General features: G+C 47.2%; 1 protein-coding gene across 1 annotated transcript in view; it reads left to right on the top strand.

The window, feature by feature from the left end:
* LOC136627220 (B-cell differentiation antigen CD72-like) overlaps positions 1-24,940 on the top strand; it is a 102,148-nt gene that overhangs the window by 18,142 nt on the left and 59,066 nt on the right. The window contains exon 2 of the mRNA XM_066602150.1: positions 23,098-23,226. Coding sequence (XP_066458247.1) covers positions 23,098-23,226 — 129 coding nt within the window. The remainder of the gene's footprint in view (positions 1-23,097; positions 23,227-24,940) is intronic.

Below are 24,940 nucleotides of genomic sequence, written 5' to 3' on the forward strand. Positions count from 1 at the left end.
GAACAATCGAGTTGGGACCTATTAACTTTTCCTATTTATGACATAATCAATGCTCGTGCCAAATTTCAAGTTTCTATGACACTGGAAAGTGAGAGAATTAGATTCCGTACGTAAAACTTGGACGCTAATTCTTTGGCGCTTAGAATTGAATAATCGAGTTGGGACCCATTAGCTTTTCCTATTTATGACATAATCAATGCCTGTGCCAAATTTCAAGTTTTTATGACATCGGGAAGCGAGAAAATTAGATTCCGCACGTAAACTTTGGACGCTAATTCTTTGGCGCTTAGAATTGAATAATCGAGTTGGGACCCATTAGCTTTTCCTATTTATGACATAATCAATGCTAATGCCAAATTTCATGTTTCTATGACATCAGGATCTGAGAAAATTTGATTCCGTACGTAAAATTTGGATGCTAATTCTTTAGCGCTTATAGTTAAATAATTGAGTTGGGACCCATTAACTTTTCCTATTTATGACATAACTAGCTGATATACCCGGCTTCACCCGAGTTAATTTGGTACTGGTGTTTATCTGGTGTTCACACGGAAAATCTTATGAAGTCGTGGTTACTTTAGAGATACTGAGGAAAAACATATGTTCACTAGAGATGAGCGAGCACCAAAATGCTCGGGTGCTCGTTACTCGGGACGAACTTTTCGCGATGCTCGAGGGTTCGTTTCGAGTAACGAACCCCATTGAAGTCAACGGGCGACCCGAGCATTTTTGTATATCGCCGATGCTCGCTAAGGTTTTTATTTGTGAAAATCTGGGCAATTCAAGAAAGTGATGGGAACGACACAGCAACGGATAGGGCAGGCGAGGGGCTACATGTTGGGCTGCATCTCAGGTTCCCAGGTCCCACTATTAAGCCACAATAGCGGCAAGAGTGCCCCCCCCCTCCCAACAACTTTTACTTCTGAAAAGCCCTCATTAGCAATGCATACCGTAGCTAAGCACCACACTACCTCCAACAAAGCACAATCACTGCCTGCATGACACTCCGCTGCCACTTCTCCTGGGTTACATGCTGCCCAACCTCCCCCTGCACGACCCAGTGTCCACAGCGCACACCAAACTGTCCCTGCGCAGCCTTCAGCTGCCCTCATGCCACACCACCCTCATTTCTATTTATAAGTGCGTCTGCCATGAGGAGGAACTGCAGGCACACACTGCAGAGGGTTGGCACGGCCAGGCAGCGACCCTCTTTAAAAGGGGCGGGGCGATAGCCCACAATGCTGTACAGAAGCAATGAGAAATATAATCCTGTGCCACCGCCATCAGGAGCTGCACACGTGGGCATAGCAATGGGGAACCTATGTGCCACACACTATTCATTCTGTCAAGGTGTCTGCATGCCCCAGTCAGACTGCGGTTTTTTATAAATAGTCACAGGCAGGTACAACTCCGCAATGGGAATTCCGTGTGCACCCACGGCATGGGTGGCTCCCTGGAACCCACCGGTGGTACATAAATATATCCCATTGCAGTGCCCATCACAGCTGAGGTAATGTCGTGCTTAATGCAGGTGGGCTTCGGCCCACAGTGCATGCCCCAGTCAGACTGGGGTTCTTTAGAAGTGGACACATGCAGTTACAACTCCGTGTGGACCCACGGCATGGGTGGGTGCCAGGAAGCCACCGGCGGTACATAAATATATCCCATTGCAGTGCCCAACACAGCGGATGTAACATCAGCTGTAATGCAGGTGGGCTAAAAATTCATTTGATTACACTGTAGGCGAGGGCCCCAAAAAATTGGTGTACCAACAGTACTAATGTACCTGAGAAAAATTGCCCATGCCCAACCAAGAGGGCAGGTGAAACCCATTAATCGCTTTGGTTAATGTGGCTTAATTTGTAACTAGGCCTGGAGGCAGCCCAGTTAAAATGATAATTGGTTCAGGTGAAAGTTTCAACGCTTTAATGAGCATTGAAACGTAAAAACATTGTTTAAAAAAATTATATGACTGAGCCTTGTGGGCCTAAGAAAAATTGCCCGTTCGGCGTGATTACGTGAGGTTTCAGGAGGAGGAGCAGGAGGAGGAGGAGGAGGGATATTATACACAGATTGATGAAGCAGAAATGTCCCCGTTTTGGATGGTGATAGAGAACGATGCTTCCATCCGCGGGTGCGGCCTACGTATTGCTTAGGTATCGCTGCTGTCCGCTGGTGAAGAAGAGAAGTCTGGGGAAATCCAGGCTTTGTTCATCTTGATGAGTGTTAGCCTGTCGGCACTGTCGGTTGACAGGCGGGTACGCTTATCTATGATGATTCCCCCCAGCCGCACTAAACACACTCTCTGACAAGACGCTAGCCGCAGGACAAGCAAGCACCTCCAGGGCATACAGCGCGAGTTCAGGCCACGTGTCCAGCTTCAACACCCAGTAGTTGTAGGGGGCAGAGGCGTCACGGAGGACGGTCGTGCGATCGGCTACGTACTCCCTCACCATCCTTTTACAGTGCTCCCGCCAACTCAGCCTTGACTGGGGACCGGTGACACAGTCTTGCTGGGGAGCCAGAAAGCTGGCAAAGACCTTGGATAATGGTCCCCTGCCTGTGCTGTACATGCTGCCTGATCTCTGCGCCTCCCCTGCTACCTGGCCCTCGGAACTGCGCCTTCGGCCACTAGCGCTGTCGTATGGGAAGTTTACCATCAGTTTGTCCACCAGCGCCCTGTGGTATAGCATCATTCTGGAACCCCTTTCCTCTTCGGGAATGAGAGTGGAAAGGTTCTCCTTATACCGTGGGTCGAGCAGTGTGTACACCCAGTAATCCATAGTGGCCAGAATGCGCGTAACGCGAAGGTCACGAGAAAGGCATCCTAACATGAAGTCAGCCATGTGTGCCGGGGTACCAGTACGCAACACATGGCTGTCCTCACTAGGAAGATCACTTTCAGAATCCTCCTCCTCCTCCTCCTCTTCTGGCCATACACGCTGAAAGGATGACAGGCAAGCAGCATGTGTACCCTCAGCAGTGGGCCAAGCTGTCTCTTCCCCCTCCTCCTCATGCTCCTCCCCCTCCTCCTCCTCCTCCTCTGGCCATACACGGTGAAAGGATGACAGGCAAGCAGCACGTGTACTATCAGCAGTGGGCCAAGCTGTCTCTTCCCCCTCCTCCTCATGCTCCTCCCCCTCCTCCTCCTCCTCAACGCGCTGAGATATAGACATGAGGGTGCTCTGACTATCCAGCAACATACTGTCTTCCCCCGCCTCCGTTTCCGAGTGCAAAGCGTCTGCCTTTATGCTTTGCAGGGAACTTCTCAAGAGGCATAGCAGAGGAATGGTGACGCTAATGATTGCAGCATCCCCGCTCAGCATCTGGGTAGACTCCTCAAAGTTTCCAAGGAACTGGCAGATGGCTGCCAACCAGGCCCACTCTTCTGTAAATAATTGAGGAGGCTGACTCCCACTACAACGCCCATGTTGGAGTTGGTATTCCGTAATAGCTCTACGCTGCTCATAGAGTCTGGCCAACATGTGGACCGTAGAGTTCCACCGTGTGGGCACGTCGCACAGCAATCAGTGCACTGGCAGATGAAACCGATGTTGCAGGGTCCGCAGGAGTATGGGGCGTCCGTCTTGGAGTTGCGGAAATGTGCGCTGACCCGGCGCACCTTTCCGAGCAGGTATGACAAGTGTGGGTAGCTTTTCAGAAAGTGCTGAACCACCAAATTAAAGACATGGGCCAGGCATGGCACATGCGTGAGACTGCCGAGCTGCAGAGCCGCCACCAGGTTACGGACGTTGTCACACACGACCATACCCGGTTGGAGGCTCAGCGGCGCAAGCCAGCGGTCGGTCTGCTCTGTCAGACCCTGCAGGAGTTCGTGGCCCATCTGCCTCTTCTCTCCTAAGCTGAGTAGTTTCAGCACGGCCTGCTGACGCTTGCCCACCGCTGTGCTGCCACACCGCGCGACACCGACTGCTGGCGACGTGGTGCTGCTGCTGACACATCTTGATTGCAAGACAGAGGTTGCGTAGGAGGAGGAGGAGGGTGGTTTAGTGGAGGAAGCATACACCGCCGCAGATACCACCACCGAGCTGGGGCACGCAATTCGGGGGGTAGGTAGGACGTGAGCGGTCCCAGGCTCTGACTCTGTCCCAGCCTCCACTAAATTCACCCAATGTGCCGTCAGGGAGATATAGTGGCCCTGCCCGCCTGTGCTTGTCCATGTGTCTGTTGTTAAGTGGACCTTGGCAGTAACCGCGTTGGTGAGGGTGCGTACAATGTTGCGGGAGACGTGGTCGTGCAGGCCTGGGACGGCACATCGGGAAAAGTAGTGGCGACTGGGAACCGAGTAGCGCGGGGCCGCCGCCGCCATCATGCTTTTGAAAGCCTCCGTTTCCACAAGCCTATACGGCAGCATCTCCAGGCTGATCAATTTGGCAATGTGCACGTTTAACGCTTGAGCGTGCGGGTGCGTGGCGGCGTACTTGCGCTCGCGCTCAAACAGTGGCGCTAGCGACGTCTGGACGCTGCGCTGAGAGACATTGCTGGATGGGGCCGAGGACAGCGGAGGTGAGGGTGTGGGTGCAGGCCGGTAGGCACTCGTGCCTGTATCCTCAGAGGGAGGTTGGATCTCAGTGGCAGGTTGGGGCACAGGGGGAGAGGCAGTGGTGCAAACCGGAGGCGGTGAACAGCCTTCGTCCCACCTTGTGGGGTGCTTGGCCATCATATGCCTGCGCATGCTGGTGGTGGTGGCTCCCCAGCTGATCTTGGCGCGACAAAGGTTGCACACCACTGTTCGTCGGTCGTCAGGCGTCTCTGTGAAAAACTGCCACACCGTTGAGCACCTTGACCTCTGCAGGGTGGCATGGCGCGAGGGGGCGCTTTGGGAAACAGTTGGTGGATTATTCGGTCTGGCCCTGCCTCTACCCCGGGCCACCGCACTGGCTCGGCCTGTGCCCACACCCTGACTTGGGCCTCGCCCGCGTCCACGTCCTCTAGGCCTACCCCTACCCCTCAGCATGGTGTATTACCAGTAGTGCAGAAACAGAACGCTGTAATTAAATGTGCCGCTTATTGGCCTGTGGTTGGAGGCTGACTTCGCTTACGGAACGCCAGGAAATAATTTGGAGGACTACTACACCCAGCAGAGACCCAGAACACTGAGGACAGTGACAGGCAGCCCAAATAGATTTTTTTCCCCAAATGTTTTTGCAAAGGCCCACTGCCTATATTCAATTAATATGTCTTCTGTCCCTGCCTAAGCGCTTCTGGCCCTGGAGTATGTCAAAGAACTGCAGAGTGTTGCACTGTGAACTGCAATACAGCGGTGATTTAACAGCCCAGACAGAGCCAAGAAATAAATTTGCGCAAGCCTGCTGTAACACTTAGCTGGCTGCGTATGAATTTGGAGGACTACTACACCCATTTCTTATACCGCTGAGGTAACTTGAAAGCTGCGCTGTGATTGGTTGTTATCTAGATATATAAAAACGAATGTATGTATGTATGTCTGTCTTCGCAGCAACGCGCGACGGGTACGCTAGTTTTATATAAAGGAAACGTTGCATGGTTGCCTCCACCTGGTGTTTCCTGGGTAACGCAGAGAACTATGCAAAATGGTGAACATTAGAGATGAGCGAACGTACTCGTCCGAGCTTGATGCTCGTTCGAGTATTAGCGTGTTCGAGATGCTCGTTACTCGTGACGAGTACCACGCGATGTTCGGGTTACTTTCACTTTCATCTCTGAGACGTTAGCGCGCTTTTCTGGCCAATAGAAAGACAGGGAAGGCATTACAACTTCCCCCTGCGACGTTCAAGCCCTATACCACCCCCCTGCAGTGAGTGGCTGGCGAGATCAGGTGTCACCCGAGTATAAAAATCGGCCCCTCCGCGGCTCGCCACAGATTTGTTCTGACATAGAGGAGGGAAAGTGCTGTTGGTGCCGGAGCTGCTATAGGGAGAGCGTTAGGAGTATTTTAGGCTTCAAGAACCCCAACGGTCCTTCTTAGGGCCACATCTAACCGTGTGCAGTACTGTGGAGGCTGCTTTTTGCAGTGTTGCACATTTTTTTTTTTGGTATATCGGCCGTGCAGAGCATTGCGCCCTGCAGTAATACTCCAGGGCCAGAAGTGGTGGTTAGGCAGGGACAGAAGACATATTGATTGAATATAGGCAGTGGGCCTTTGCAAAAACATTTGGGGAAAAAAATCTACTTGGGCTGCCTGTGACTGACCTCAGTGTTCAGCACAGCTTTCATTTTACCTCAGCAGTATAAGAAATTGCAACCAATCACAGCGCAGTTTTCATGTTACCTCAGCATTCTCAATATCCAGCAATTGTCTTGCGAAACGTTCGGCGGATGCATCATTTTGTAGTTGAACACGCTTGCTTGTTATGGCTTTTGCTTTAGTGCTTGAGATGGAAATCAAACGATCTTTGTCTGGGGGGGCATAACTGTCGACGATGCTCGCACGCACGCCATTTATCATAGGATAGTTGTACTATGCCAGTAATCTTCCCAGGAGTGTACTCGACAACTTCCCAAAGTTTCATGGTGATTAGATGAATGGTGTAGTAGCGCCAAAAGGACAGACAGACAGACATACATTCCTGTATATAGATGACATCAGGAAGTGAGAGAATTAGATTCCGTATGTAAAATTTGGACGCTAATTATTTTGCGCTTAGAATTGAATAATCGAGTTGGGACCTATTAACTTTTCCTATTTATGACATAATCAATGCTCACGCCAAATTTCGAGTTTTTATGACATTGGGAAGTGAGAAAATTAGATTCCGTACGTAAAATTTGGACGCTAATTCTTTTGCGCATAGAATTGAATAATGGAGTTGGGACCCATTACCTTTTCCTATTTATGACATAGTCAATGCTCGTGCCAAATTTCATGTTTCTACGACATCGGGAAGTAAGAGAATTAGTGGCAATGATGGAAATCGAACGATCTACGTGGCTCTGTACGTGTCATAATAGAGCCTTAATGACATCACAATGCAGCTTTAACTGTCAGACATCCAGTGATGGAAATCAAACGATCTACGTGGGGGGGGGGGGCGTAACTTTTGACGACGCTCGCGCGCGCGCCATTTATCGTAGAATAGTTGTACTATGCCTATAATCTTCCAAGGAGTGTACTTAACAACTTCCCAAAGTTTCATGGCGATCGGATGAATGGTGTAGTAGCGCATAAAGGACAAACAGACAGACAGACAAGCACGCACGCACGCATACAGACATACATTCAATTTTATATATATAGATGACATCAGGAAGTGAGAGAATTAGATTACGTACATAAAATTTGGACGCTAATTCTTTTGCGCTTAGAATTGAATAATCGAGTTGGGACCCATTACCTTTTCCTATTAATGACATAATCAATGCTCGTGCCAAATTTCACGTTTCTATGACACCGGAAAGTGAGAAAATTATATTCCGCATGTAAAATTTGGACGCTAATTCTTTTGCGCTAGAAATGAATTACCAAGTTGGGAACTATTAGCTTTTGCTATTTTTGACATAATTAATGCTCGTGCCAAATTTCAAGTTTCTATGATATTGGGAAGTGAGAGAATTACATTCCGTACTTAAGATTTGGATGCCAATTCTTTTGCTCTTAGAATTGAATAATCGAGTTGGGACCCATTAGCTTTTCCTATTTATGACATAATCAATGCTCGTGCCAAATTACATCGTGAAGTGAGAGAATTAGATTCCGTACTACGTAAAATTTCGAAGCTAATTCTTTAGCGCTTATAGCTAAATAATCGAGTTGGGACCCATTAACTTTTCCTATTTATGACATAATCAATGCTAATGCCAAATTTGATGTTTCTATGACATCAGGATGTGAGAAAATTTGATTCCGTACGTAAAATTTGGATGCTAATTCTTTAGCGCTTATAGTTAAATAATTGAGTTGGGACCCATTAACTTTTCCTATTTATGACATAATCAATGCTCCTGCCAAATTTCAAGTTTCTATGACATTGTGAAGTGATGGAATTAGATTCCGTACGTAAAACTTGGACGCTAATTTTTTTGCGCATAGAATTAAATAATCGAGATGGGACCCATTAACTTTTCCTATTTATGACATAATCAATGCCTGTGCCAAATTTCACGTTTCTATGATATTGGGAAGCGAGAATTAGATTCCATACGTAAACTTTGGACGCTAATTCTTTTGCGCTTAGAATTGAATAATCGAGTTGGAACCCATTAACTTTTCCTATGTATGTCATAATCAATGCTCGTGCAAAATTTCAAGTTTCTATGATATTGGGAAGCGAGAAAATTAGATTCCGTACGTAAAATTTGGACGCTAATTTTTTTGCGCTTAGAATTGAATAATCGAGTTGGGACCCATTAGCTTTTCTTATTTATGACATAAGTAGCTGATATACCCGTCTTCGCCCGAGTTAATTTGGTACTGGTGTTTATCTGGTGTTCACACGGAAAATCTTATGAAGTCGTGGTTACTTTAGAGATACCGGAAAAACATATGTTCACCATTGTGCATAGTTCTCTGCGTTACCCAGAAAACACCACGTGGAGGTAACCATGCGACGTTTCCTTTATATTAAATGAGATCAGGAAGTGAGAGAATTAGATTACGTACTTAAGATTTGGACACTAATCCTTTTGCGCATAGAATTGAATAATGGAGTTGGGACCCATTAGCTTTTCCTATTTATGACATAATCAATGCTTGTGCCAAATTTCCCATTTCTATGACACCGTAAAGTGAGAAAATTACATTCCGCACGTAAAATTTGGACGCTAATACTTTTGCGCATAGAATTGAATAATGGAATTGGGACCCATTAGCTTTTCCTATTTATGACATAATGAATGCTCGTGGCAAATTTCCCGATTCTATGACACCGGAAAGTGAGAAAATTAAATTCTGCACGTTAAATTTGGATGCTAATTCCTTTGCACATAGAATTGAATAACGGAGTTGGGACCCATTAGCTTTTCCTATTTATGACATAATCAATGCTCGTGCCAAATTTCCCGTTTCTATGACACCGGAAAGGGAGAAAATTACATTCCGTACGTAAAATTTGGACGCTAATTCTTTTGCGCATAGAATTGAACTATCAAGTTGGGACCCATTAGCTTTTCCTATTTATGACATAATGAATGCTCGTGGCAAATTTCCCGTTTCTATGACATCGGAAAGAGAGAAAATTAGATTCCGTACGTAAAATTTGGACGCTAATTCTTTTGCGCATAGAATTGAATAATCGAGTTGGGACCCATTAGCTTTTACTATTTATGACATAATCAATGCTCGTGCCAAATTTCCAGTTTCCAAGACACCGGAAAGTGAAGAAATTACATTCCGTACGTAAAATTTGGACGCTAATTCTTTTGCGCATAGAATTAAATAATGGAGTTGGGACCCATTAGCTTTTCCTATTTATGACATAATCAATGCTCGTGCCAAATTTCATTTTTCTATGACATTGGGAAGTGAGAGATTTAGATTATGTATGTAAAATTTGGATGCTAATTCTTTTGCGCTTAGAATTGAATAATCGAGTTGGGACCCATTAGCTTTTCCTATTTATGACATAATCAATGATCGTGCCAAATTTCCCGTTTCTATGACACCGGAAAGTGAGAAAATTACATTCCGCACGTACAATTTGGACGCTAATTCTTTTGCGCATAGAATTGAATAATCGAGTTGGGACCCATTAGCTTTTCCTATTTATGACATAATCAATGCTCGTGCCAAATTTCCTGTTTCTATGACACCGGAAAGTGAGAAAATTACATTCCGTACTTAAAATTTGGACGCTAATTCTGTTGTGCATAGAATTGAATAATGGAGTTGGGACCCATTAGCTTTTCCTAGTTATGACATAATCAATGCTCGTGCCAAATTTCCCGTTTCTATGACACCGGAAAGTGAAAAAATTACATTCCGCACATAAAATTTCGACGCCAATTCTTTGGTGCTTAGAATTGAATAATCGAGTTGGGACCCATTAGCTTTTCCTATTTATGACATAATCAATGCTCGTGCCAAATTTCACGTTTCTATGACACCAGAAAGTGAGAAAATTACATTCCGTACGTAAAATTTGGACGCTAATTCTTTTGCGCATAGAATTGAACAATCGAGATGGGACCCATTAGCTTTTCCTATTTATGACATAATCAATGCTCGTGCCAAATTTCATGTTTCTACGACATTGGGAAGTGAGAGATTTAGATTATGTACGTTAAATTTCGACGCCAATTCTTTTGCGCTAGAATTGAATAATCGAGTTGGGACCCAATTACTTTTCCTATTTTGAAGATAATCTATGCTTGTGCCAAAATTCATGTTTCTACGACATCGGGAAGTTGGAGAACTTTTGGCCAGTCAGTGAGTCAGTGAGGGCTTTCGTCTTTTTATATATATATATATATATATATATATATATATATATATATATATATATCAATGCTCATGCCAAATTTCCCGTTTCTATGACATTGGAAAGTGAGAGAATTAGATTCCGTACGTAAAATTTGGACGTTAATTCTTTTGCGCTTAGAATTGAATAACGGAGTTGGGACCCATTAGCTTTTCCTATTTATGACATAATCAATGCTCATGCCAAATTTCAAGTTTCTATGACATTGGAAAGTGAGAGAATTAGATTCCGTATGTAAAATTTGGACGCTAATTCTTTGGCGCTTCGAATTGAATAATCGAGTTGGGACCCATTACCTTTTTCTATTTATGGCATAATCAATGCCCGTGCCAAATTTCATGTTTCTACGCTATCGGGAAGTAAGAGAATTATTGGCAATGATGGAAATCGAACGATCTACGTGCACCCACAGTGCACATAAATCTTTCCCTGTACAGCCTTCAGCTGGCCTCATGCCACACGCTCGCTTCATAGCCACACCACCCTCATGTCTATTGATAGGTGCGTCTGCGATGATGAGGAGGAACTGGAGGCACACACTGCAGAGGGTTGGCAGGGCCAGGCAGGGACCCTCTTTGAAAGTGTGGGCGATAGCCCATGATGCTGATGACAATTGATGATAAATTGACATACGATCATCATTCCAATCCCGTGTCACCTCCGTCACAAAATTGTCAGGAGCCGCAAACGTGGGCATAAAGGGGACTCAGGTGCCAGCACTTCTACACATCTCCACAATGCAGCAATACTCGGTGTGGGAAGTATGTGAGCGGGGCCAGGGTCAGGCTCGGTCCCAGCCTCCACCTTGTGCGACCCAAGGTGCCGCAAGTTACATAGCTATGGGAAAATCCATGTTTCCCCACACAATCATTCTGTGTAGATGTTAGCTCAACACCGCAAGGGGAAGTCTTTGAGTTCCTTGGGCTCGCCTATGCTGTGGGTGTACAAAGATGGTATTACACAGGAAGAAATCAGAGTGCCCAATCTTGGGAGAGTATCACCCCGCCAAGGACCTCGGCCCACATTTCTGCCCAAGTCAGTCAGTGTATTTGTGCCAGACAGGTAAAACAACGTAATGGGAAGTCTTTGTGCACCCATAGCATAGGCAGACCCCTGTAACATTTCTGTAGCAAGAGTATAGGCAGCCCCAGTAACATTTCTGTAGCAATAGTATAGGCAGACCCCTGAAGCATTTGTGTACAAACAGTATAGGCGAACCCCTGACAAAATTTGGTTACCAAGAGTGTAGGCAACGGCCGGAAAAATTAGTTAGATAACAGTATAGACGAGGGCCAGAAAAATTGGTGCACCAAGAGTACAAACATACATAGTAACATAGTTTGTAAGGCCGAATGAAGACAATGTCTATCTAGTCCAGCCTGTTTAGCCTCCTGTGTTGTTGATCCAGAGGAAGGCAAAAAACCCCAAGGGGCAGGAGCCAATTAGCCCTTTTGGGGGGCAAAATTCCTTCCCGACTCCCTAATGGCAGTCATACTAATCCCTGGATCAACCCCTAATAGTTCCTACCTGCCTGTAGACCAGGATTAACAAATAACCTAAGATTTATATCCTGTAATATCCTTCCGCTCCAGAAAGACATCAAGTCACCTTTTAAACTCCTCTATGGATCCTGCCATCACCACATCCTCAGGCAGAGAGTTCCACAGTCTCACTGCTCTTACAGTAAAGAACCCCTTTCTGTGTTGGTGATGAAACCTGCTTTCTTCTAGACGTAGCGGATGTCCTCTTGTTACCGTCGCAGTCCTGGGTATAAACAGATCCTGGCAGAGATCCTTGTATCGTCCCCTCATGTATTTATACATGGTTATTTGGTCGACCCTTAGCCGTCTTATTTCCAGGGTGAATAATCCCAGTTTTGGTGCCTCTCTGGGTATTCCAGTCCCTTCATTCCATTTATTAGTTTAGTTGCTCGTCTTCGAACCCCCTCCAGTACTGTTACATCTTTCCTGAGCATCGGTGACCAGAACTGTACACAGTATTCCATGTGGGGCCTGACAAGTGCCTTATATAGTTGGAGGATAATTTTCTCGTCCCTCGCCCCTATACCTATTTTACTGCACCCCAAGACTTTATTAGCTTTTGCAGCAGCTGACTGGCATTGGTTGCTCCAGTTTAGTCTACAGTCCACTAGTACCACCAGGTCTTTTTCCATATCCCTTTTCCCTAGCAGTACCCTATTTAGTGTGTATTGATGACATCCGTTTCTCCTGCCCATGTGCAGAACCTTACATTGTTCAACATTGAACTGCATTTGCCATTTTTCTGCCCAAGCCCCCGGCTTATCTCGGTTCATTTGTAGCCGCACATTGTCCTCCGTTGCATTAGTTATATTGTATAATTTTGTGTCATCTGCAAATATTGATATTTTCCTGTGCAGCCCCTCTATCAGGTCGTTGATAAATATATTGAACAGAATGGGGCCTAATACTGAACCCTGTGGCCCCCGCTAGCAACTGTGGCCCAATCAGAGTACGAACCATTTATTACCACCCTCTGCTTTCTATCTCTGAGCCAGTTCTTTACCCAGTTACACATGTTTTCACCCAATCCGAGCTGTCTCATTTTGTATATTAGCCTATTATGTGGCACAGTGTCAAATGCTTTAGAGAAGTCCAGATATACGAGATCAATAACATAGTAACCCAGGTCCAGCCTAGACCTTACTTCATCGAAGAAGCTGATCAGATTGGTCTGACATGATCGATCCTTCATGAATCCATGCTGGTGAGGAGTTATTCCGTTGTTCTACCTGAGGTTTTCTACTATGGCGTTTTTCAGAAACCCCTCAAATATTTTTCCCGTTATTGAAGTGAGACTTACCGGCCTGTAGTTACCAGGCTCACTGTTGCTCCCCTTTTTTGTGAATTGGAACCACGTTGGCAATGCACTAGTCCAATGGTACAACCCCGGTCTTGATAGTGTCTAGAAATATTAGGTATAGCGGCCTAGCTATCTCATCACTTAGTTCCCTTAGTATCCTTGGGTGTATTCCATCTGGGCCTGGCGATTTATTGATTTTAATCTTCTCTAACTGGTTCCGCACTTCCTCCTGCGTTAGGTATGAGATATTTTGTGAGGGGTTGATTTTATTCCCCTGCATCTCGTGTGGCATTTCCTTTTTGTTTGTGAATATGCTTGAAAAGAAACTATTCAACAGATTTGCCTTCCCTCCATCATCTTCAATGATTTCAGCTGCATTATTTGTTAAAGGGCCAGTGCTCTCAGTAGAAATCCTTTTGCTGTTAATATAGTTGAAGAATAGTTTCGGGTTGTTTTTGCTCTCTTTGGCGATCCGTCTTTCTGCCTCCTCCTTGGCAATTTTGATCTTATCTTTGAATATTTTGTTTTTTTCCCTGTGCGATTTTAGCGCTTCTTCGCCGCCTTCTTGCTTTAGTAGCTTGAACGCTTTCTTTTTTTTCATTTATTGCCCCCCTTACCGCCTTTTCTTCGAAGTTCTTTTATTTTTGAAGGTAATGAACTGCACACATGAGGTGATTAGGATCCTTTTAAACTCCTCCCATTTGTCCTCTGTACTGATATTTTTGAGGGTGTTGTCCCAATTAATGTTAGCAATAGTAGTTCAAGGCTGATCAAACTTTGCTTTACTAAAGTTTAGTCTGTTTGTCGCTCCCTGATAAGGCTTCGTGTTGAATGACAGCTGGAAGTTGATTATATTGTGGTCACTGTTCCCCAAGTGCCCCTCAACCTGCACCCCCATTATTCGGTTCAGTTTGTTAGTTAGTACTAGGTCCAGAGTGTCCATCCCTCTCGTTGGTTCCCGCACTTGGTTACAAGTGCACCTCTGAAAAATTGCTCAACCGCGAGGGCAGGTGAAACCCATAAACATTTTTTAAAGATACAGCTTGCTGTTGCTTAATTTGTAACAGAGCCTGGAGGCAGCCCTGTTAAAAAATTGGTTTCTGTTAAAGTATCAATAGTTTTAGAACATTCAAAAATTGTAAAACACTTTTAAACAGAGCCTTTAGGGACACAGAAAAATTGGCAGTTCAGCGTGATGACATGCTGTTTTAGAAGGAGGAGTAATAATATCCGAGAGTGATTGACAAAGCTAATTCCCCCCTTTTTTGTTATTGTGGATGCATTTTTCTCCTGTTGCAGCGAAAACAATCATTAGGTTCTGCTGCTTACCGCCGGTGGAGAAGAGGAGTCTGGGGAAATCAAGGCTTTGTTTATCTTTATGAGTGTAAGCCTGCCGGCACTGGCAGTTGACAGGTGGGTACGCTTATCCATGATGATTCCCCCAGCTGCACTAAACACCCTCTCTGACAAGACGCTAGCGGCAGGGCAGGCCAGAACCTCCAGGGCGTACAGAGCAAGTTCGTTCCTCGTGTCCAGCTTTGACACCCAATAGTTGTATGGCATAGGGCATCACGGAAGACGGTGGTACGATCAGCTACTTACTCCCTCACCATCTTTTTACAGTGCTCCCTCCGACTCAGCCTTTACTGGGGAGTGGTGAGACAGTCTTGCTGGTGAGCCATAAAGCTGGCAAAGGCCTTGGAGAGTGTTCTCCTGCCTGCACTGGACATGTATCTTGATCCTCGCTCCTAGTGTCTTATGCCACTAGCGCTGTCAGATGGGAACTTTAGCATCACTTTTTCCACCAGGGCCCTGTGGTATTGCATCACTCTCGTACCCCTTTCCTCTTTGGGAATGAGAGGGGATAGGTCCTTCTTATACCGTGGGTCGAGAAGGGTGTACACCCAGTAATCTGTGTTGGCCAGAATGCATCTAATGCGAAGGTCATGAAAACGGCAGCCTAACATGAAGTCAGCCATGTGTCCCATGGTCGCAGTACACAACACATCGCTGTCCTCACTAGGTAGATTACTTTCACGATCCTCCTTCTCCTCCTCTTCAGCCCATACACGCTGAACAGCTGAGAGGCAAGCAGCATGGGTACCCTCTGCAGTGTGCCCAGCTGTCTCTTCCCCCTCCTCCTCCTGCCCCCCCTCCTCCTCCTCCTCCTCCTCTAAAACGCTCTGAGATATAGACATGAGGGTGGTCTGGCTATCAAGCGACATACTGTCATCCCCCATCTTCTGTTCCAACCGCAAAGTGTCGGCCTTTATACTTAGCAGCGAACTTCCCCTCAGGCAAAGCAGCGGGATGGTAACGCTAATGATTGCAGCATCGCCACTCACCATCTGGGTAGACTCCTTAAAGTTTCTGAGGACCTGGCAGATATCTGCTATCCATGCCCTCTCCTCTGTAAAAAATTGCGGAGGCTGACTACCATTCCGCCGCCCATTTTGCAGCTAGTATTCCACTATTGCTCTATGCTGCTCGTACAGCCTGGCCAACATGTGCAGCATAGAATTCCAGCGTGTGGGCACGTCGCACAGCAGTCGGTGCTCTGGCAGCTGAAACCGACGTTGCAGGGTTCTCCGGGTGGCAGCGTCCGTGTTGGGATTGCGGAAATGTGTGCAGACGCGGCACACCTTGCGAAGCAGGTCAGATAAGCGGGGGTACTTTTTCAGAAACCACTGAACCGATTGAAAACGTGGGCCAGGCATGGCATGTGTGTGAGGCTGCCGAGCTGCCACCAGGTTACGGCCGTTGTCACACATGAGCATGCCCGGTTGGAGGCTCAGCGGCCAAAGCCAGAGGTCAGTCTGCTTTGTCAGGCCCTGCAGCAGCTCGGGGGCCATGTGCCTCTTGTCACCTAGGCTGAGTAGTTTCAGCACGGCTTTCTGACACTTGCCCACCACTGTGCTGCTGCGCCACGCGCTACCGACTGCTGGCGACATGCTCATACTTCTTAATTTAGAGGTAGAGGTGGCGTAGGAGGGGGTGGCATAAAACGCTGCAGATACCAGCACCGAGGTAGGACCCACTATTCTGGGTGTGGGTAGGAGGTGAGCGGTACCAGGCTCTGACTCGGTTTCAGCCTCCATCAAAGTTCACCGAATGTGCTGTTAGGGAGATATAGTGGCCCTGCCCGCCAGTACTTGTCCATGTGTTTGTGGTTAAGTGGACCTTCCCAGTAGCCGCATTGGTGAGGGCACGATTTATGTTTCGGGAGACGTGCTGGTGTAGAGCTGGGACAGCACATCGGGGAAAATAGTGGCGACTGGGAACCGAGTATTGCGGGACCGCCGCCGCCATCATGTTTTTGAAAGCCTCCGTTTTCACAAGCCTGTACGACAGCATCTCCAGGCTGATTAATTTGGCAATGTGCATGTTTAAAGCTTGTGCATGCGGGTGGGTGGCGGCGTATTTGCGCTTTTGCTCCAATGCTTGTGTTAGTGACAGCTGAACGCTGTGCTGAGAGACATTGCTGGATGGAGTGGAGGACGGTGAAGGTGAGCGTGTGGGTGCAGGCCGGGAGGCGCTCGTGCCTGTGTCCTGGGAGGGGGATTGGATCTGTTTGGCAGGCTGGGGCACAGGGGAAGAGGCAGTGGTATGACCCGGAGGCGGCGAATGGCCTTCATCCCACCTTGTGGGGTGCTTGGCCATCATATGCCTGCGCATCCTGGTTGTGGTGAGGCTGGTAGTGGTGGCTCCCCGGCTGATCTTGGTGTGACACAGGTTGCACGTCACTGTTCGTCGGTCGTCCGCGCTCTCATTAAAAAACATCCACACCTTTGAACACCTAGCCCTCTGCACGGAGGCTTGCTGCGAGGGGGTGCTTTGGGAAACAGTTGGGGGATTCTTTGCTCTGGACTAGCCTCTACCCCTGGCTACTCCACTGCCTCTTCCAACCTGTCCTACTGCTGCACTTGCCTCCCCCTCTGAAGCCCTGTCCTCAGTAGGCTTAGCCAACCAGGTGGGGTCAGTCACCTCATCGTCCAGCAGCTCTTCCTCCGAATCCTCTGTGCGCTCCTTCCTCGGACTTACTGCCCTTACTACTACCGCACAGACCACTGTGTCTCATCATCCTCATCCACGAAAAGCTCTTGATACAGTTGCTGGAAGTCCCCAGCCTCATCACCCGGACTCTGGGAACTTTCCAAAGGTTGGACATCGGTCATGACAAACTCCTCAGGTGAGAGAGGAACCATTTTTTCCCACTCATGGCAGGGACCCGAGAACAGTTCCTGGGAGTCTGCCTGCCCAGAATATGTCATTTTCATGGAGTGAGGAGGCTGGGAGGAAGGAGGAGCAGCCAGAGGATTCAGAGTTGCAGTCCCTAGGCCGGGAGTAGTGGACTGCGTAGAAGACTGGGTGGTCGATACATTGCTGGATGCATTATCTTGTATGTGCAACATAAGGGAGAGCTTGCATTATAGAGATTAGAGATGAGCGAGCACCCAAATGCTCGGGTGCTCGTTACTCGGGACGAACTTTTCGCGATGCTCGAGGGTTCGTTTCGAGTAACGAACCCCATTGAAGTCAATGGGTGACCCGAGCATTTTTGTATATCGCCGATGCTCACTAAGGTTTTCGTTTGTGAAAATCTGGGCAATTCAAGAAAGTGATGGGAACGACACAGCAACAGATAGGGCAGGCGAGGGGCTACATGTTGGGCTGCATCTCAAGTTCCCAGGTCCCACTATTAAGCCACAATAGCTGCAAGAGTGCCCCCCCCCCCCCCGCACTGTCAGCATAAAGATCGTTCTCCTCTGCCATACAGCAGGGTCCACTGAAAGCAATGGGCTGCCAGCGATCGCGGGATGAATTGTCGGGAAGGGCGTATAAGGTGACTGTTGGGGGGTCGTCTAATACGCCCCGTCGCCTTATACACCGGTATATATTTTTATTGTAACACATTTCTGGATGAATTGCAGGGAAGGGCTTATATATTTAAGCCCTTCCCGACAATTCATCCTGCGCTCGCCGGCAGCCCATTGCTTTCAGTGGAACCTGCTGTATTGCTGGCTCCATTGAATTCAATGGCCAAACATCGTTCTTCTCTGCCACAGCTGTTACAGCTGTGGCAGAGACGAATGATTTGTCTTCTATATGTTCTCAATGGGGTAGGCGCTGCTGCCGCCGGCCCCATTGAGCGCATATAGAGAAGAGAACAGAAATTGCAGATTGCACATAGGTGCGATCTGCGATTTCTATGGCCTAAGAAGGACTGTTGGGGTTCTTGAAGCCTAAAATCACTCCTAACACTCTCCCTATAGCAGCTCCAGCATCAGCAGCACTGTCCCTGATCTCTGTCAGAATGCATCTGTGGCGAGCCGCGGGCGGGCAGATTTTAATACTCGGGTGACACCTAATCTCGCCAGCCACTCACTGCAGGGGGGTGGTATAGGGCTTGAACGTCGCAGGGGGAAGTTATAATGCCTTCCCTGTCTTTCTATTGGCCAGAAAAGCACGCAAATTTCTCAGGGAAGAAAATGAAAGTAACCCGAACACCGCGTGGTACTCGTCACGAGTAACGAGCATCTCGAACACCCTAATACTCGAACGAGTATCAAGCTCGGACGAGTATGCTCGCTCATCTCTAATAGAGATCCTATGGGACCACCAATCCTAATGATATAGGACACCTTATTGGCCCGTTGGTAGAATAGCAATAACCCTAGTGATTAAAGAGAAATAGTTTCATAAAAATATTGCCAGGATGTAGTTCTTATCACATCAGAGTCATAGATGCAAGCCTGGTGAGATCTGAAGCTCATAGATCTGCTTAAGGAAATGTTTCAATCTGATTCTGTGGTTTAATACTCCACTGCTCTGGTGTAGTTATTCATCAATCAACTGCTCGTTCATCAATCAGCTGGCGCGGCGCGTTTCTCTGTTCTAATGATGAACAGTTCATCAGGACCTGTTTGCCAGATAGGCTAAGAGATATAGTGTGTGATACTCAGAGCTTGAAGAAATCACTGCAATGATAGTTCTTGTCAAATATTGGTGGTGTAGGTGAAACAAACGGCACTTATAGGTGAATAGTGGGTAGAGAATAGACACCTAGATTGTCGTATAGACTGAGCCACCTATACTTGGCTGCTAATGAGCTGTAATACTTGGCTGCAGGGTATATAGCTGCAGTTGCCTTTGATGTAAAGCAAAAGAAGCCCAGCCCTGACTCACACGTGGATAGATGGCCCAATATTGCCAAGGTGTTCAGAGAGAGGCCAGCACAAATTTGGTTAAAGATAGAGAAGATAGATAAATAGATAAAAGTGTTGTCTAAGCTCCAGCTAGAGAAGTGGGTCAACTCTACAACGAAGGCAGAGTGCCCCTGACTATTGCTCTATGAACAAAGGAGCCAAGTAATGAGGATATAGCAAAAAAAAAGTAAAGGAGATATCGCCTGTAGCTCTGATGGTGAGCAACAGGAATGAGAGCTCAGACTGAAAGCCCTGCTACTTGAGGTCTAATTAGACCGCCCATAAGAGGTGTGTCTGCCATCCCAGCCACTCAGGGATGTGTGGGTGTGGCTGTAGATAATTTGGAACGCCTCTGCAATGTCAATGATACCTATAGTGCTGGCCAGAATATTAACCCACTGCGTGCAAATAGGGTATTTATAGTAGAGTGCTATCGGAGTATGATGGTGGCATCCGATTGCCTATAGTGCTTACCGATCATGAGAATATCGTTGTAGTACGGCTCCAGTCGGCAATGCGCTGCATGTAAATAAAGCATATGCGCTTACCATGTCATGGCATAATGACGTCTTGATGCACATCGCATGACCACTCGTCACATGACCGCGGCAGATCGAGCGCCGGTTTATGAATGTAGTGACGCACTCACATCGTGTCATAGGTAATCTGACCGCACATAGTAGCTCCATTAAGAAAACCGGAGTCACATGATCTGCAATACTGTCCCGATCACCCATCTTGAACTCATCTTTGCTGCATAGATCGCTCATAGGAGAAGGCTGATATGGAAATCAAAGGATGAGTGGAGATGGTGAGGATGGTTGATTGGATAATGTATCAACCAACGTTCAGGGGCTGGGGGTAGATGAGGGAAGATTTAAAGCACATATAAGCTTAGACACCTACAATCTCGGTGTGCATACAATAACAGACAAGGCATAATGTATAGTTGAAATCGTATACTTGGAGGTAGGTGCTGCCATTGTCTTCAGACTAAACTAGAGCCTCATGTATACTTGGACTGGGTGCTGCCATTGTCTTCAGACTGAACTAGAGCCTCATGTATACTTGGAGCTGGGTGCTGCCATTGTCTTCAGACTGAACTAGAGCCTCATGTATACTTGGACTGGGTGCTGCCATTGTCTTCAGAGTGAACTAGAGCCTCATGTATACTTGGAGATGGGTGCTGCCATTGTCTTCAGACTGCACTAGAGCCTCATGTATACTTGGAGCTGGGTGCTGCCATTGTCTTCAGACTGAACTGGAGCCTCATGTATGCTTGGAGCTGGGTGCTGCCATTGTCTTCAGACTGAACTAGAGCCTCGTGTATACTTGGAGCTGGGTGCTGCCATTGCCTTCAGACTGAACTAGAGCCTCATGTGTACTTGGAGCTGGGTGCTGCGATTGTCTTCAGACTGAACTGGGGCCTCATGTATGCTTGGAGCTGGGTGCTGCCATTGTATTCAGACTGAACTAGAGCCTCATGTATACTTGGAGCTGGGTGCTGCCATTGTCTTCAGACTGAACTAGAGCCTCATGTATACTTGGAGCAGGGTGCTGGCATTGTCTTCAGACTGAGCTAGAGCCTCATGTATACTTGGAGCTGGGTGCTGCCACTGTCTTCAGACTGAACTAGAGCCTCATGTATACTTGGAGCTGGGTGCTGCCACTGTCTTCAGACTGAGCTAGAGCCTCATGTATACTTGGAGCTGGGTGCTGCCACTGTCTTCAGACTGAACTAGAGCCTCATGTATGCTTGGAGCTGGGTGCTGCCATTGTCTTCAGACTGAACTAGAGCCTCATGTATACTTGGAGCTGGGTGCTACCATTGTCTTCAGACTGAACTAGAGCCTCATGTATACTTGGAGCTGGGTGCTGCCATTGTCTTCAGATGAACTGGAGCCTCATGTATACTTGGAGCTGGGTGCTGCCATTGTCTTCAGATGAACTGGAGCCTCATGTATACTTGGAGCTGGGTGCTGCCATTGTCTTCAGACTGAACTAGAGCCTCATGTATGCTTGGAGCTGGGTGCTGCCATTGTCTTCAGACTGAACTAGAGCCTCATGTGTACTTGGAGCTGGGTGCTGCCATTGTCTTCAGACTGAACTAGAGCCTCATGTATACTTGGAGCTGGGTGCTGCCATTGTCTTCAGACTGAACTAGAGCCTCATGTATACTTGGAGCTGGGTGCTGCCATTGTCTTCAGACTGAACTAGAGCCTCATGTATACTTGGAGCTGGGTGCTGCCATTGTCTTCAGACTGAACTAGAGCCTCATGTATACTTGGAGCTGGGTGCTGCCATTGTCTTCAGACTGAACTAGAGCCTCATGTATACTTGGAGCTGGGTGCTGCCATTGTCTTCAGACTGAACTAGAGCCTCATGTATACTTGGAGCTGGGTGCTGCCATTGTCTTCAGACTGAACTAGAGCCTCATGTATACTTGGAGCTGGGTGCTGCCATCGTCTTCAGACTGAACTAGAGCCTCATGTACACTTGGAGCTGGGTGCTGCCATTGTCTTCAGACTGAACTAGAGCCTCATGTGTACTTGGAGCTGGGTGCTGCCATTGTCTTCAGACTGAACTAGAGCCTCGTGTATACTTGGAGCTGGGTGCTGCCATTGTCTTCAGACTGAACTAGAGCCTCATGTATACTTGGAGCTGGGTGCTGCCATTGTCTTCAGACTGAACTAGAGCCTCATGTATACTTGGAGCTGGGTGCTGCCACTATCTTCAGACTGAACTAGAGCCTCGTGTATACTTGGAGCTGGGTGCTGCCATTGCCTTCAGACTGAACTAGAGCCTCATGTGTACTTGGAGCTTGGTGCTGCCATTGTCTTCAGACTGAACTAGAGCCTCATGTATACTTGGACTGGGTGCTGCCATTGTCTTCAGACTGAACTAGAGCCTCATGTATACTTGGGGCTGGGTGCTGCCATTGTCTTAAGAATCAGTCTTGTTTGTCCGACTTGGTTACTGGTTACTTCAGATTGGGACCTTCTCAGAATGAACAGCTCCATGCACTGATGTTTGTGATACAGATATTCAAGCCATAAATCATATCAGGTATAAAGGACAGGAGAGGGTTCTGGGTAGTCAGAAGCATTGGGACCTGTGATGGGGAACGTCCTCAGATATTGGGTTTCCCAGGAGCCCCCCGTTCTCTGACTTTACGCCGTTGCTTCTCCGGCTGACGCACTAAGCAGATAATCATACCTCAGGCTCTTGGTGATAGGAGCGCGGATGTAACCATAGTTTAAGAATTGGTTACAATATATTTATGGAAAAATCACCTGTTTTTATGTAACTTTGTTTCATTTTTATCATTTATCCAGGCTTAAAATCAGGCTTAAACGAGCATGCTCGCTCATCTCTAGTAAGCACGCTCGCCTCTGCACAGCATATTTGTGCAGTGTCTGCGCTTAGCTCTGTCGGTTCTGCCAGTGCACACAGACTTCTATGGGCCGTTAGTGCGCAAATACGCAGGGAAACAGAGCAGGTCATATTTTTTCTCACGAGTGAAAAACGTGCGCAAAACCCCCGCAGACGTGATCGGTGCTATTGTCCGCACATCGTGTGTGTATATTTTACGGTAGTATATAGCAGCCCGTATAACCATTACTGCTCTCTTACAGATGACTTGGTGGAGACGGACGTGGAAGATGGCGAAGCTACGTACGAGAACGTAAGCGGTGCAGCACCGCCAAGATGCAGAACCAAACCCCCGGAGCGACCCGCTGCGCCACAGGAGCCGCTCCGGACAGGTAGTAGACGGCATGGCGGTATCTGTCTGTACAGTACAGTATAGGGGTGGTACATGGGTGTTATATACAGTCTGTATAGTATAGGGGCGGTACATGTGTGCTATATACAGTCTGTACAGTATAGGGGCAGTACATGTGTGTTATATACAGTCTGTATAGTATAGGGCCATACATAGGTATTATATACAGTCTGCATAGTATAGGGGTGGTTTATGGGTATTATATACAGTCTGTATAGTATAGGGCCGTACATGGGTGTTATATACAGTCTGTATAGTATAGGGCCGTACATGGGTGTTATATACAGTCTGTATAGTATAGGGGCAGTACATGTGTGTTATATACAGTCTGTATAGTATAGGGCCGTACATGGGTGTTATATACAGTCTGTATAGTATAGGGGCGGTACATGTGTGTTATATACAGTCTGTATAGTATTGGGGCAGTACATGGGTGTTATATACAGTCTGTATAGTATTGGGGCAGTACATGGGTGTTATATACAGTCTGTATAGTGTAGGGCAGTACATGGGTGTTATATACAGTCTCTATAATATAGGGCGGTACATGGTGTTATATACAGTCTGTATAGTATAGGGGCGGTACATGTGTGTTATATACAGTCTGTATAGTATAGGGCCGTACATGGGTGTTATATACAGTCTCTATAGTATAGGGGCGGTACATGTGTGTTATATACAGTCAGTATAGTATAAGGGCGGCACATGGGTGTTATATACAGTCTGTATAGTATAGGGGCGGTACATGGGTGTTATATACAGTCTGTATAGTATAGGGCTGTACATGGGTGTTATATACAGTCTCTATAGTATAGGGGTGGTACATGTGTGTTATATACAGTCAGTATAGTATAAGGGCGGCACATGTGTGTTATATACAGTCAGTATAGTATAAGGGCGGCACATGGGTGTTATATACAGTCTGTATAGTATAGGGGTGGTACATGGGTGTTATATACAGTCTGTATAGTATAGGGGTGGTTTATGGGTGTTATATACAGTTTGTATAGTATAGGGCCGGTACATGGGTGTTATATATAGTCTGTGTTGTAATAGGGGCGGTACATGGGTATTATATACAGTCTGTATAGTATACGGCCGATACATGGGTGTTATATATAGTCTGTGTTGTATAAGGGCGGTACATGGGTATCATATACAGTCTGTATAGTATAGGGCCGGTACATGGGTGTTATATATAGTCTGTGTTGTATAAGGGCAGTACATGGGTGTTATATACAGTCTGTATAGTATTGGGGCAGTACATGTGTGTTATATACAGTCTGCATAGTATAGGGGGTGGAGTAGTGCAGTACAGATAAGGGCCTGCAGAGGGCTGCAGACAGGACTTCTGGTTCGAGGGTTAAGGCCGCCTGCAGACGGGCGGAAATCCCGCGGCGTTATGTGCCACGGGATTTCTGCCACTGAAAGTTTGGATAGGAGTGCATTACAATACGCACTCCTATGCAGACGGCCGCGGTTTGGCCACGCGAAATGTCGCGCGGCAAACAAACCGCGGCATGTCCTATTTTTGTGCGGGGCTCGCACTCACCCGTCCGCCGGCTCCGGTCTGCGCATGCGCCGGCTGCGCGGCAGCCGGCACATGAAAGAGCCGGGGCCGCCAGGCGTGGGTGAGTACGCGCTCGTCACTGCAGGCTCTCGGGTCGGGTCCCGCGGCGAGAATTCTCGCCGCC

Source organism: Eleutherodactylus coqui, chromosome 5, assembly GCF_035609145.1.
Source record: "Eleutherodactylus coqui strain aEleCoq1 chromosome 5, aEleCoq1.hap1, whole genome shotgun sequence".
NCBI lineage: Eukaryota > Metazoa > Chordata > Amphibia > Anura > Eleutherodactylidae > Eleutherodactylus > Eleutherodactylus coqui.